Source organism: Chiloscyllium punctatum, chromosome 45 (assembly GCF_047496795.1).
Source record: "Chiloscyllium punctatum isolate Juve2018m chromosome 45, sChiPun1.3, whole genome shotgun sequence".
NCBI lineage: Eukaryota > Metazoa > Chordata > Chondrichthyes > Orectolobiformes > Hemiscylliidae > Chiloscyllium > Chiloscyllium punctatum.
In genome coordinates this window covers 49,592,226-49,608,516 of record NC_092783.1, presented here as the reverse complement: position 1 = coordinate 49,608,516, position 16,291 = coordinate 49,592,226, and the positions used below count along the sequence as shown (strand labels likewise).

General features: G+C 40.5%; 1 protein-coding gene across 10 annotated transcripts in view; it reads right to left on the bottom strand.

Moving 5' to 3' along the window:
• LOC140467388 (plasma membrane calcium-transporting ATPase 1-like) overlaps nucleotides 1-16,291 on the bottom strand; it is a 252,286-nt gene that overhangs the window by 151,187 nt on the left and 84,808 nt on the right. For all 10 annotated transcript variants that reach the window (XR_011955441.1, XM_072563711.1, XM_072563710.1 and 7 more), the window contains exon 2: nucleotides 998-1,462. Coding sequence is in view for 9 of the 10 variants with exons in the window: in XM_072563711.1 (XP_072419812.1) it covers nucleotides 998-1,193 (196 nt within the window). In the remaining variant the exon portion in view is untranslated. The remainder of the gene's footprint in view (nucleotides 1-997; nucleotides 1,463-16,291) is intronic.

Here is a 16,291-nt window from a genome sequence, read left to right as displayed (position 1 = left end):
AGGAGGTCTGAAAAATGGCACCTCCAACAATTCAGCACCACCTCCGGATTGCACAGATGTAAGCCCAGAATAAGACCTGAACCCACAGGAGCCAATATACTGACACTAAACAAAAAATCTCAAAACCTGCAAAAAACATATGGCAGATCTGCCACATGGTAACTGACTGCTGTTAACCTCTTGTGTGCTACTTCAGTCATGACTATTGTCTCTCGTCTGGTGATGTTTAATCAATTAATTGAATCCTTAGCAGTTATACTTTCTACTTTAAAATAGATCTTTTGTTTTAGTTCAACACGGAATAGAGCATTTGATCAGTGCAGACTTCACATGCTAAATCAATTAAGCTTCGTTCATCACAGCAAGCAGACATTGCCCATTTACAAGGCCATTCTTAACTCAAAGATCTGCAGAGCCAAGTGAATAATGCTGAGTATTCTTCAACTATTTTCTGAATAATGATTAGGAGAAGTAATTGTGGTGTCATCTCCATGTAGATGCTTTGCAAAATGACATTTCAAAGTCCAGAATTCATACATTTTATTAAAAAAAGGTTTCATTATAATGTCAACAGGGCAGGATATGCAACGTCTATTTGAATGTAAGCAAAAAGTTCATACTATTTACAAGATTTTCCCAAGTGCTCAAGTTCATTAATTGGTCTTCACGAAACTACTCCTGTGAGAGATCAATAAAGTAGAAACATCGCAGGAAGGTATAAGGCGGAAGATACATGGATCTTGAAACGGACCTTATTACAATGAGATAGTCAGTTACCAAGGCCACTGCACAATGAAGTTTTCTTTTCCCCCCCAGTACACCTCACCATGCAATTCATTAAAATAACATTTAAATGCAGAACAATTAAAAATCCAAATTTAGGTTGCTTGAACTATTTGCTGTAGTTGTATTTTTCCTCAAAGAACAGTAACTTTAAGTCAATACAGAATGAACTTGCTCACAAGTGCATATAATACAGACAAGAGAAACAGCTTACCTTCTACTGGAGAAGTTTTTAATCTTCTACAGATATCCTGAACATCACCATACGTTTCATGGATTTTATGGACTGCTTCACCAGACCGCAGTTCCATGAGGGCCCGCAGATCTCCGACAGTGCAGCCAAATTCACTGTCATGGTTGCCCTCGGCAACAGAATTGCCTGGATGGTGGCTTGTTGTGTTATTAGTCATTTTTTCCACTGAATAAAAAAAGGTTTCAGCTGATGTTGAAAAATCCACACCAGGTACTGGTATGGCAGTCCTATTGACAGTTCCAATGGGAGTCTTCAAATTTTAAATTGGTTTTTAACTCTTGCAGCAGTGATGCAAACATCAGCAGAGTCAGATTTCTCCAGATCAAGGTGTCGTAAGGAAGTCCATGTTACTGTAACAGCATGCTAGTAGCAATAGTCTAATTTCTGCTCTTGCATCTCTTGGTGACAGCAAGTAACTGAGAAAATCTGAAAGAGAAAATGAAATGTGTTACCTAATGATTGATACTTGACACACAGTTTTCAAAAAGCAAAGAGATCTTGAAGAATTTCACACTTATTGCACAATAGAAATCTTTGGAACTTTTAAAAGATCATATAACCACTGCTCAACGTGCCTGTGATCAAAACGAAAATTCATTTTTGATAGAGGAATAGTTGCTTCAAAAGGCTCATTACAGATGTGGAACATTTTAAACTTCGAATGTAACATGTCTTGTTTCCAAAAACATAATGCAATACTCAAAATAATGTTTCTAATGCCCTTCATGGGTCAGGATATAATATTTCCACAACAAAACACTATTAGGTCGACCAGAGACTTCCACCACTCCTCATCACACCACCCCCCCCCCCCCTCCTATCTGCCCTCCCGTCACCTATAAATTGCATATCTGAAATTTAAAATACCTGATGAGGTGCAAATATACATTTACGAGCAAAAATGACCCTCTGTAGTGCATCAAGAAGCAAATACATGAAACATGCTCACCAAGAGGTACACAAGACACCTGCAAGAAGCGTGGTCTAGTGGTATTATCACTGGACTGTTAATCTGGAGACCCAGATAACATCTTGGGGACCTGGGTTCAAATCCCACTATGGCAGATAGTGGAAACAGAATTCAATAACAAAAAAATCTGGAATTAAGAGTTTAACGATGACCATGAATCTATTGCCCTTTGTCAGAAAGCCACATCTGGTTCACTAATGCCCTTTAGAAAAGGGAACAGCCACTCTTACCTTGTCTGGCCTACATGAGACTCCAGCAAACTGACTGTCTCTTAAGTACCCTCTGGGCAACCAGGAGTGATCAAAAATGCTGGCCTAGTCTGTGATGGCCTCATCTCATGAATGGATTAAAAAAAAACTTAAGGAAAGCAATACTGGATTTCCTCCTCTTTTCCCATGCCAGTGTGTTCCATATCATTTCTTAAACAGTATTTAACTTTATTCATATTGTCCAAGTTCACTGCTCTTAAAGTGAGACCAGTTAATTCTGTGAAATGCTAAAAATGCAGAAGAAGAGGAGCTAATTTATGTTTTGATCCCATATGATGTTACCCCTGTACAGAAAAGTTACCACAGGGGACATTAGGACAACACTAATGCTTCTAATGGGTTAAAGGTGAAATGTGCTTAGTTTCAGTATTGAGCACAAGAGATCAAGGGATGTCAAACCAGAGCAGAACACATGAAAACGTACACCGTTATGCAACTTTATATATAACAGTTTTCTCACAGCACGGACTTTAAAACTTTTTATTAATTCCTGAAGTATTCGTGGCAAAGCCCTCCATCTTAACCAATTGAGGAGCCAGGTCTACATGATTCAACTGTCAGGGACGTATCAATTCAGTTACTTGGTCAAGCCAACAGGTGGCAACACACACGACCAGTCTTCAGGCCATAACTCCTAATAACCTGCTCCCCCTTATCCTAAAACACCTGGTCAAATTGGCACACCAGTCAATAATCCCTTGGGAGGACAACTGCAAACAGTAAATCAAAGCCAGGATTCAAAGCTGAGTCACCCAACTGAGAATCTGGAAACAGACTTGTGGTGCACCTGTTTGTCACTTTTATAACATCTCCTCCTATAACCCTTCCAGTGCCAAAAAGATTGGATGTCTCGTACAAGCATCTGGCTCACATTTGTTGAATAAACACAGAGCTAGCTTTAAGACACAGTCTTCTGTGTACTGTAACTATAAATTTGAATAAGCAACACACACTCATGGACAATCAGCCACAATTTCCAAACAAAGTTATGTTTCAGCTGAAGTAGGTGCTTTGTTTCAGCCTGACCTCTCCCTCAAACACAAGCAGGTCTCAGATGTAAGCAAACAAAAACAACTCGCTGCTGTCCTTATTGCAACACTAGTAAATCACTCAGAAACCAACGTTTCCACGAAGGAAAATTTTGTTCTTTAAACTAAAGCACGCTCCAGAAAAACTTAAATATGTTAAACATATTTAAAATGATCAGGAATGCAGCTGAGAATATTAATAAAATTTCTCTTTTACATAAAATACTCCTACTGTGCATCCACCTACTAGAAACAGTACCAAGCAGATACAATAATGGTAACTTCTGTTTGACAAATTGTAGTTATAGGTTACCTGTGGCAACTGCAAGAACCATCGCAAATCAAAAAATCATGATTAGCTGACAGAATATTTGTTTTTCCTAATGACACTGCTCACCCTTCATCTTTATTGTCACTGACAAATGCCCAGAGATTAATCCTTACATGGTTTCATCCCTTGTCATCTTCTCCCTACTCCTAATAGGGATCGTTTATGTTTAGATGAAAAAAAAGTGACACAGTCATGGGCCAAAGAAGTCAGTTTTGTTCCAATAAGATTAGAAGCCAGGAAAATCCAACACCACCACTCTGCAGTTGTCTAACTTAGTGAGGCTGAAGCATGATCGCAATTCAAGCACAGGCAATTCCTTAGAAAATACCTGACATTCTAGTAAGGGAAGTGCTGTTGAGAGCATTCAATGCCTTTTCTCCTCACTCATTTCTCGGTCTGTTTTAAAAACACACACAAAACCATTACTCTTACCGTTAAGCTGATTAGGATAATGTTGGCACTTATTAAAATGGATTAAAGAATTTCACCACCAATACCCATTTCAGAAGTTCAACTGCCAAGAATTAAACAATATCCTTCAGTTTTTGCGTGCGCTCATTCTACTTTAACTAGTTAAATGGCAAGCCCAGTTGCCAGGAAGGAAACAGTAAAAGATAGCTTAGAGGAATTGTCAAGCCAAATATTAGACCAAACTCAATTAACATACTGACAGCTGATGTGCTTTGGGCTGAATGACGACATCAATTAACATTAATTCAGTTCCCTTACAAACAAACAAATCGTAAATGCTCAAAGTCAGCACTTCCAGTCATTGAGAATCACTGTTCAATAAGAAAACAAATCATAGCTGCAAATATTTGCTTTCTCTTCCCCCTCCACCCCCCAAAAAGGTAGGTCTCTGATCACAAGCTTTCTAAGTTCTGCAGAAGAGTCAATAGACCAGACACATTAACTCTGCTTTCTCTCCACAGAGGCTGCCTGACCTGCTGAGATTTTTCAGCAACTTCTGTTCTTGATTCGGATTTCCAGAATCCACAGTTCTTTTTTTAACCTTTATAGTCACATGCCATCTGATATAAATTGCAGGAGCTTTCAGTTCTGCCATCCTCACCACTGCCTTTCCTGCAACTTTGGTTCAGCAGAGGACTACTCTCCTTCTCCTCTGATTTATCAGTTGCATTCTGTGGTCAAGCAGGAAATCTGCTTCAGTTGGCATAGTCTTTCCTTTCCCTCCCTGGCTGAAATAAAGTGTTCCATCTGGCAGTCTGACTGCAGAACCAGAAAAACACATCCAATCGACAACAAGTCACATTCAAGGTCAGTCACAATGAGCTGACAGTCTTATTTCTCTGCTGAAGCTGCTGTGTTGCTTTAAAATTGTGGAATTTACTCAGACAATAAAACAGTCAGAGATACGCCAAATTTTTAAAAAAGTGACCTCTGTTCTATAACTACACGAGATTCAGTTCGGACAACTTACGTGTGAACTGCATTGAAGTAATAACATGTCACACTTTTATAATGCTTCTGTAAAACGGTAAGTATGAACCGAAGCAAAGATATTAGGTCAGATGACCAAAAGTTTGATATAGAGGTGGGTTTTAAGAAGTGTCTCAGGAGGAGGAGGAAAGCAAGGTAGAGATGGGTAGAGGGGTATAGGGAGGGAGGGAATTCCGAATGCTTGGGACATAAGCAACTGAAAGGCATCACCAAGATGGAGGTGTTATAATTGGAAATATATAAGAGGCCAGAGTTAGAGCAGCACAGATATTGCAGAGGGTTCTGTGCCTGCAGAAAACAGATAGGGAGGGTTAAGATAATGGAGGGAACATTATAGAAATTAGAATGCATGGTGGCAATTCCCAAGAAATCTTGTCATTAAAAAAAATCACCTTGAATGGATTGGTGATGAAAAAGCAGTAAAATTAAAAACAAAACACTGAACAATCTTCAACACAGACAGCTTCTGCTGTGTAACATTTATTGAAGCATGCAACTCTTAGGAATCAGTTACACAGTTCGCAAGTGTTGGGTATTTAACTAAAAAAAATCATTGAAAGCTGAATGACTGATTTAACACATCTTCCCCAAAACCTTCCCATAAGTTAGTTACTTCAAGGCTACAGTTCTTCCTTGACATTCAGATGATAGTTGAACACTGCTTGACCTTCATTCTTGCAGTTTATAATGCCATCTGAACTGATGGATTAAATTACTTTCTTGCCATTGCTCTCAGATATCCATTCTACTCTATTTCTGGAGCGTACAGTCTGACTGGCAAACACTTTTCACTACGTACCTCTCGTTACACACTTGACACCCATATATACTGCAGGTTTTCACCGAATGTGATTCACTATTCTGTGACTTAGGAAGATATTCTATAGGGGAGCACTTCAATCAAACACTCAACCGGCACACGTTGATCTCACTTGATCTGTTTGAAAAACAGATTCTCCTAACTAATGGAGTCTCAACCTTAACCGGACAGCTGCACGTCAGATGCTGAAGAGCAATAAACAGGCATTCCTTTGGTCGGCAAAATGTGTCACACATGACACTTGCACATCATTCAGCAACAAAGTGAAAATATCTTTGCCCCAAGACTTCGCTGACTTCCTCAGGCTGGTGTTCTAGGCCCTACCATTTTCAGCTGCTTTGATGACCTTCCCGCGGATCATAAGTTCAGATGTGGGGATGCTCATTGTTCAGTGCAACTTGCAAGTCCTCAGGACAGTGAAACAACACTTAGATAACTTTCAGGGTTAGGCTAATGAATATTTCCACTTATGCTACACAACTGTCAGGCAGTGATCATCTGTTTTTGATGTATAATATGGAACCATCCCCTACCATAAACATCCTGGACCAGGGGTGGATGTGCACCATTGACCAGAAACTGAACTGGATAACCATATAAATTCTATGCCTACAAAAATGAGTCATAAACTGGGAATTCTGTGGAAGCCTCATATCCCAGTTCCCTAAAAAAAATTGGCCATCATTTACAAAGAGTAAAGACACAAATGTGATGGAACACCCACCAATCACCTGGCTAAGTGCAGGTACTAAGTCAGGACAGAAGCTTAGTAACACCTGGGACAAAGCAGCTCACTTGATTGGCACCCACAACTTTAAACATTCACTCCCTCCACCAATATACAACAGCAGCAGTGATGACCACCTACAAAGACACACTGCAGCAATTTGCTAAGGCACTTTTGACATAATCTTCCAAGGCTGCGACATTCATCATGCAAAGAAACTATAGCATAGGACACTTGGGAACACCATCACCAATCTGACTTGGGGTCCAAAGACATGCAGCTTGGTGGATCGGTCATGCTAAATTGCCCTGAAGGGTCCAGGTTAGGTAGATTAGTCATAGTAAATGAGTGGTTACAGGAAGAGGATAGGTGGGATATTCTGAGGGTCACTGTGATGGACTAAATGGCCTCTTTAGATACTGGTGATTCTCTCTCTCTAATTCTATATTGCATTAGTCTCACTGGTCAACACTAACATTTTCTTAACAGTGCTGTTGGCATTCCTGTGTTATGGACTACAATATTTCAACATGGCTGCTCACCACCACCTTCTAAAGGGCAGTGATGGATGCACAGTTAATATTGGCTTGGTTGGCTGGACAGATGATTTTCAGTGCAGAGGGACTCCAACCGTGTGGGTTCGATTCCTCCATCAGCTGAGGTTACCTTGAAGGACTCTCTAACATCTCCCCCTCACTGGAAGCATAGTGACTCTCAGGTTACACTCACCAATTCTTATTCAGAGAGCAGCAGTATAATCCAGTCAGACTCTGGCTTAAAAACCAAAGGCTGGCTATTCTATGAAATCAAAGCCAGAATGTGGAAGCAAAACTCAGCAGGTTTTCTTTGCTTTTATTATTGACTGCAATTGCACAACACTGCAGCAATTCTTCCAAAAGAAGATTTCATCATCTTCATCTATAGTTAAGCTTCGGTGTCTCACTGGCATTGACTTAGAATTAGATTTTTAATTTAGGGTTAAGGAAAATGCACTTTGCAATCTATTTGAACTATTGTTTTCATTGATTTAACTAGCTTAAAATGAAAAAAGTTGTTGTTTGTATTAACTTCCTAATATCATTATAAAAAGGAAAACATTTAAGTTAACTGCATCTGAAAAACTCAAATGAAGATTAACTAAAAAGAATAAATACTCAAGGCACCAATCTGGGCTCTTGCATTTGTGGGTGGCTCGGTGGCACAGTGGTTAGCACTGCTGCCTCAGAACGCCAGAGACCAAGGTTCAATTCCCGCCTCAGGCGACTGACCGTGTGGAGTTTGCACATTCTCCCAGTGTCTGCGTGGGTTTCCTCCGGGTGCTCCGGTTTCCTCCCACAGTCTCCTTGTTCCCGGTAGCCTTGCAATGAACATTGTTTAAGCAAAACCAAACTGTTAAATAGACACAAGTGACAATTTGCCTCCATCTTCTGGCAAAAGCCCTTCATTAGCTGCTCCTTAGATGCTGCCTGAACTGCTGTGCTCTTCCAGCACCACTAATCCAGAATCTGGTTTCCAGCATCTGCAGTCATTGTTTTTACCAATTTGCCTCCATCTACCCATTGAGGGAGAGGGGAGACTCACGATTGGAAAAAAAAGATATGAAATGTAATCACGTACTACAACTAAGTATCCTACATTTGGTCCAAACATTCCAAATGGCATTTCTAAAGATTTATGATTTAACTTAAAAGTAAGTGACTAAAGATCTGAAATTCCACTTGTGGAACGAAGTACACATGTGCAATGATATTGCAAAAATGGAAAAAAAGGCAAGGTTTTATAAAGAGGACCGACAAGTAGCAGTTTCAGTCCGGTCAAGATTCAAGATACACGTACAACCCAACATTTGCGAGTGTACTCTGCAATTAATAAAATTAAAACTGAAGAAAAAAGAGAAAGGCAAATTTTAAAGAAAATACATATGCTTTTAATCAATTAAATAGATGTCTATTTTTTGTTTGATTTATTAAACAGCTTCACTTCTTATAATACAATATATACTAGTAAATTGTTAGTTTCAAGTCATGCCAAATCTTATATACCCAAGCTCCTGAATCATCAGATCAAGTGATAATGTTGATTTGCCACGCTATTGATGTGAAAGGTCCATTCCAGTGATTTAATGAAGTTCAATTTAAACAATGTATTAACATGAGGCACAACTTCAGATGCAGTTAACTTGAATGTTTTCCTTTTTATAATGATATTAGGAAGTTAAAATGAAAAAAGTTGTTACTTGTATTAAGCTAGTTAAATCGATGAAAACAGTAGTTCAAATAGATTGCAAAGTGCATTTTCCTAAACCCTAAATTAAAAGTCTAATTCTAAGTCAATGCCAGTGAGACACTGAAGCATCAAATGAGAACAAGTATAGCGCATTTACTAACAAAAAATCTCTGCCCCAGTATTGTTTTTTATGCATGTTTTGGCAGTGGTTGAGATCAGCACAGGCAGCCAGGAGAGACTCAAGTATGTGTATCACTCATAGTTCCAGACCATGCTAAACCAACCAGTAAACCTGGTGTGACTGGTGCCTCTTAGGAACGAGGCAATACTTAGAGGCACTTGCCTGTAGCTAATAAGATCATGGAATCTATGTGCCAATTCAATTGCTCAGAGCGCTTCCATCAAGATTGCTTTTCACTTTGATTTTTGCCTCATCACCCTCAACAAGCTTTAACTGCTTCAAAATGGTGCTATTTATTAAGGGTTTCATTTGTACACAACCCCAGTTATGGGAAGAGTAATTGCAACAGCAGCTGGAGTAACCAGCACCCACAGCAGCTATGCCTAGCAGGTAATGGGACACCTTGCAGCAAGGCATACAGAGCACAGAGTGTGAAGGACAGCACTCTCGGATCCATCTGAACAGTTAGTATATCAGAAGCTTCGCACTTGCTCAGGCAGACTGTAGGCCTCATGCCAGTAGGTCAGTGGCTGGAAAAGTCATCACAGCCCTCATCATCCTCACAAATGGTTCCTTGCAGTCTGCTGCAGGGGCACCTCCACAAACTAAAGTTTACAGCTGCTTAAAGAAGCAACTCACCAACCTGGTTTACCAGCAGTTAGCAGTAGACTCTTCATTATTTCAAAAATATACTTTATTCATATAACCAGTATATAAAAATATACTTTATTCATATAACGGTTCTGATAACCAGACACCTACTTAACTTTAGCTAAAAGACCTTACACATTGGTTACCCTGGTGGGGAAGGACCAACTTCCACATTGAGCAAATTTCATACAAGAGAGCTGGTGAACTTGCAGGAGTTGCTGATTTCCTCCATAATGTCACTACAGACGTGCTGCTAGCAGGGTGCCAGAACACCATGTTTTAAGAGAAAAGCCCATCACTCTTAACTTACATTGTGTACACATGAGTGAGTGGGGCTCAAGACACCCTCTGTAATCCCAGTGCTTGCGAGCCACACCATTATAAAATCAAAGCCAGAGACCACCACGATCATTAAGGAGCACCAGACCCAAACCCCCTCAAAATATATCAAGAGAGTCTAGACACTAACTTTCTCTCATTTTAAAAGCAAGCCTTATGCATTGTGTTCTGGTTGCAATTCGCTTGGTCAAACTACCAGGTTTGAAACAAAATACACCTTTATTCATACACTATAATTAAAATATGGAGAAAACAAAAAGAATTGGCTTAACTGTAACTACTGAAATATTTAAAATATACATGAACCACTACTAATTAAAAAACTTTGCCAATAGAGAGTGATATTCCATACACACATTCTTGGCAAAGGCAAATTCAGTAAAACAGATTATCTCATGCAATTCTAGCAGTAGGAAGAGAAGCCCTGCTTTTAGATGTGACAGAAGAATAATAGCTCCCACATCCAGCTTCAAGACCCCAGCAATTATTGTATACTAAAACAAAAAATTCCTTGTTCTGTGGGAACTTGATACCACCCAGCCAGGCTGCATTTATTGTTTTGTTCCAACTTTTAAAAAGCCTCACAAACTGTTTACTTTATTGGATTTGGAGCAGACTACTTGTTACCTCTGTTTCAACTTGCATTAAAAATATAACTCTTAAATCCATAGTATCGTCACAGCACATTGTAGGCTTTGATGTCCAGCAAATTCTGGAGATTCCTCCCATATTGCACTGCATGCTGAGAGATTTGGACAGGTTGAGGGAGAGGGGCAACTGCATGGCAGATGCAGTGTAATGTGGATAATTGCAATGCTATTCATTTTGGTAACCAAACAGAAAGGCTGATTATCTGAATGGCTATAAATAGAGGGGGAATATTCAAGGAGACTTGGGCGTAGGTATGTATACAGATGTCACAGGCAGTATAGGTAGCAAATGTTATGTTAGTCCTCATTAGCAAGAGGAGGTGCACAGGAGCAGGGGTGCCTTGCTGCAGTTATACAGGGTCTTGTGAAATCATACCTGGAATACTGCGTGCCGTTTTGCCCTGCTTACCTAAGGGAGGATGTTCTGGCTCTAGAGGGAGTGCAATGAAGACTTACTAGGCTGATGCCAGGACTGATGTATGAGAAGAGGTTGAACTGGAATTATATATTCACTGGAGTTCAGAAGAATGGCAGGGGGGGGGGGGGGGGGGGGGGTGGAAGGTTTCTCTTCGAAAACTAAGAAATTCTGACAGGACAGATGCATGAAGGATAATCTTTATGGTTGGGGCATCCATAAACAGGTGTCATCGTCTAAAAATTGAGGGTGAACTAAGACAAGGCACGATTTCTTCACCCAGAGTATGGTGAGCCTGTAGAATTGGCTACCACAGTAAGCACTCAGGGCCAAAACATTGTATGATTTCAAAGAGTTGAATATACACTTAGGACTAAAGGGATCAATGGTTAGGAGGGAAAGCAGTTACAGGCTATTGACTTAGATGATCAGCCATGATCACAATGAATGGCAGAGCAGGCTCAAAAAGGACTGTATGGCTTACTCCTACCGAAGTTTCTATATTTCTCTGCTGCATAACCTTGTTAAAGAAACCAGCAAGAAGCAGATATAGCAGACAAGGAAAAGCAGGGGGAAGATAAGGAGGCAACAGAAAAGGGAAGACCAATTTAATACAATGTATGGAGTCCCATGGGGGACAAACTTGTTGCTGTGAGGATTCTGATAATTTGGCCATTTTTCTGTTCCAAACACTTTTCGGTTCCACCACCTCCATAGCCTTCTATTAAAAGAACATTTGACAGCCTCTCCATTCAATGATGTTAGAACATAGAACATAGAACAATACAGCACAGAACAGGCCCTTCGGCCCACGATGTTGTGCCGAACTTCTAACCTAGATTAAGCACCCATCCATGTACCTATCCAAATGCCGCTTAAAGGTCGCCAATGACTCTGACTCCACCACTCCCACGGGCAGCGCATTCCATGCCCCCACCACTCTCTGGGTAAAGAACCCATCCCTGACATCTCCCCTATACCTTTCACCCTTCACCTTAAATTTATGTCCCCTTGTAACACTCTGTCTACTCTATCTATTCCTCTGATCATCTTATAAACCTCTATCAAGTCACCCCTCATCCTTCGCCGTTCCAACGAGAAAAGGCCGAGAACTCTCAACCTATCCTCGTACGACCTACTCTCCATTCCAGGCAACATCCTGGTAAATCTTCTCTGCACCCTCTCCAAAGCTTCCACATCTTTCCTAAAGTGAGGCGACCAGAACTGCACACAGTACTCCAACTGTGGCCTAACCAAAGTCCTGTACAGCTGCAACATCACTTCATGACTCTTGAATTCAATCCCTCTGCTAATGAGCGATAATACTCCATAGGCCTTCTTATAAACTCTATCCACCTGAGTGGCAACTTTCAAAGATCTATGTACATAGACCCCAAGATCCCTCTGTTCCTCCACCTGACTAAGAACCCTACCATTAACCCTGTATTCCGCATTCTTATTTGTTCTTCCAAAATGGACAACCTCACACTTGGCAGGGTTGAACTCCATCTGCCACTCCTCGGCCCAGCTCTGCACCATATCTAAGTCCCTCTGCATCCGACAACAGCCCTCCTCACTGTCCACAACTCCACCTATCTTCGTATCATCTGCAAATTTACTGACCCACCCTTCGACTCCCTCATCTAAGTCATTAATAAAAATTACAAACAGCAGAGGACCCAGAACTGAACCCTGCGGAACTCCACTTGTAACTGGGCTCCAGGCTGAATATTTACCATCTACCACCACTCTCTGCCTTCGACCGGTTAGCCAGTTTTCTATCCAATTGGCCAAATTTCCCTCTATCCCATGTCTCCTGACTTTCCGCATAAGCCTACCATGGGGAACCTTATCAAATGCCTTACTAAAATCCATGTACACTACATCCACTGCTCTACCCTCATCCACATGCTTGGTCACCTCCTCGAAGAATTCAATAAGACTTGTAAGGCAAGACCTACCCTTCACAAATCCGTGCTGGCTGTCCCTAATCAAGCAGTGTCTTTCCAGATACTCGTAAATCCTATCCCTCAGTACCCTTTCCATTACTTTGCCTACCACAGAAGTAAGACTAACTGGCCTGTAATTCCCGGGGTTATCCCTATTCCCTTTTTTGAACAGGGGCACAACATTCGCTACTCTCCAGTCCCCTGGTACCACCCCCGTTGCCAGTGAAGACGAGAAGATCAATGCCAACGGTACTGCAATTTCCTCTCTTGCTTCCCACATAATCCTAGGATATATCCCGTCAGGCCCGGGGGACTTGTCTATCCTCAAGTTGTTCAAAATGTCCAACACATCTTCCTTCCTAACAGGTATCTCTTCTAGCTTAACAGTCCGTTCCACACTCTCCTCTTCAACAATACGGTCCCTCTCGTTCGTAAATACTGAAGAGAAGTACTTGTTCAAGACCTCTCCTATCTCTTCCGACTCAATACACAGTCTCCCACTACTGTCCTTGATCGGACCTACCCTCGTTCTCGTCATTGTTCTGACAATACGGACCTGAGGTCTATTAAACAACAAAAAAAAGTTCAGACCAAAATGCCAAAAATGTAATAAAAAGTGGTGATTAATGTAATGGCAGACATTTTGGCTCCAACTCATCCATCACCCAACTGAACTGGTTTTGGGTCTTTATTAATACAGGCTTTGGGTCATAGTTGTTAGTTCAATTGGCTGCAAATCTGAGACTCATTTTGTAAGACAAACATCAAGCCTTTTATCTATTAAGAGTAGCATACAGCCCTTTAAAAAGTTATTATCTTTATAAATATTTTGCATAGAAAAGCCACAAGCTAAGAGACAAAGTGGATCGTCTATAAAAACTTCAAAATACAGACTGATAAATTGCTTTGGCAGGCATTATGAAATACCCACAGTGCAAGTTGTTGGAATAGCTGGGGTAGTCGATTACACATTGTGAAACCTTCTAGATTGTTCTTTTTCCCAAATTTGCCTAATGTTTGGGTGTTTCCTGGGTCATTACCAATTAAGCATTTTGAGATAAATACTTGAAAGTCTACTGTTATATAGCATTTACTTGCTGCCTGGATAAAAGGAGACCCAGAGGGAGAAGCATGCCAACATACAGCCAGCCTCAAAGTGCGGTTGTTGGCTCAGTTTCTCTCTCCTTGTGGATCACTGCCCTGAACAACAGCACACAAGAGATCATGAAAGACTAAGTAGAGAAAATTCAGCTCACAAACTGTACACTCTCCAGTTCCTATAGAGTCTGGCTGAGAACACCAACAGGTAAGCAAAATGCAGGGGTTGAAGTTCAAAGCATTTACTCAGTATAGCATTGTATCTTGTCGACTACTTTAATAAGCTCCAACTGATAATTTTTAGGTCAGTCAAAATCTAAAGAAACAAATTGGAAGCACATGCTGCACACAAATGAGTTGAAATCCTTTACAAACTCAAATTAAATTTGCCTCTTAAAATTATGACCCAAAAAAGGTTCAGGGCAAGTGGCTAACCTACCCTAAACTTAAAACTCAGTACCCACAACGATTACCCAAAACAGAACATCAACCTTTAATGTGGCAGCATAGAACTTTCCAAAGTAGAATGAACTTTATAAAGAGAGAAAAAGCAGTTACAATTTTCCTTGAGTGTAGTCAACAAGGCTATTAAAAGAGTTCTAGGAGAAAGTGAGGACTGCAGATGCTGGAGATCAGAGCTGAAAATGTGTTGCTGGAAAAGCGCAGCAGGTCAGGCAGCATCCAAGGAGCAGAAGGGCTCATGCCCCAAACGTCGATTCTCCGGCTCCTTGGATGCTGCCTGACCTGCTGCGCTTTTCCAGCAACACATTTTCAGCTATTAAAAAGAGTTCCCAACATTCCCAACCTTTTGCACTCCCAAAGAAAACTGCAAATGTACAACATAATAAATACATACCCTGCATATTAAAATATCAGAATTGAAAAAATTAGAAAATATATATTGATTTAGAAGATCTATTTCAAACAAATGAAAGCTGACGCATACCTTAAAAAAAATAGCAGAAATAGGTTTTAAAGACTATTACATTATTTTTTAAAGGCTTCTAGACCATGGAATTACTGTGTCTCTGGATAGGCCAATATTTGTTGTCCATCACTAAATGCCCTTGAACTCAGTGGCTTTTGAGATCATTGCAGTGATGTCACATATAGGCCAGACCAAGGCCAACTAAAGACAGCAGATTGGATGTCTATAAGGACTGACTATAAAAATAAAAATCAATGATAATTTGTTTAGTTTCCAATTTCAGATGTATTAATTGAATTTAAAATGACACTAGCACAATGTGGGATTTGAACCCACCAGAGCATTAACCTGGATTACTAAACACAAGACACTAGGTTATAGTCCAAAAGTCCAACTATAACTGGGTGTTGAGATTTTTAAACTTTGTCCACCCCGGTTCAACACTGGCTCCTCCTTATCATGGATTACTAAGTGCAGTGAAGTTTGAACTTTTTAATTAAAAAAAAAATGCATTGACAGCACGTGGACGTTGCTAGACAAACCAATAATTATTACTTATCCATGATCAATCAAAGGAGCGTGGAGAGTCAACCACACTGTGGGTCTGGAGTCACATATAGACTATAAGACCCACAGCAGAAATTAGGCCATTCGGCCCATCAAGTCTGCTCTGCCATTCGATCAAGGCTGATTGGTTTTTCAACCCCATTTTCCTGCTTTCTCCCCGTAACTTTGATTCCTTTGGCAATCAAGAACTTATCTATCTCTGTTTTAAATACATGCATATAGGCTAGAGGGGTACGGACAGTAATGCACCCCCCACCTCCAAACCACTAAAAGGGCATTAGAGAACTGGACGGATTTTTCTGACAATCAGCTATGGTTTCATGGTTATCATTAGCTTCTTAATCCAAGATTTTTTTATTGAATTCAAATTTCACTATCAGCCATGGCAGGATTTGAAACCAGGTCTACAGGAAATTACCTGATTCACTGGGTTAATAATCTAGGGATCATAACACTAGGCCATCGCCTCCCATTGAGCTTAGTCTTCCCCCAGTATGAAGCATTGACGTCTAATCAATGTATGGCATCAGAATTTTAAAAAACCTGCTTACTCTAAATACTTGATAGCAGCAACACTACTTTCAGGTTAGTGGCTCTGCCAAGTCTTCAAAAGCAATAGTATGTGAAGTACAGATCAGTCAATAT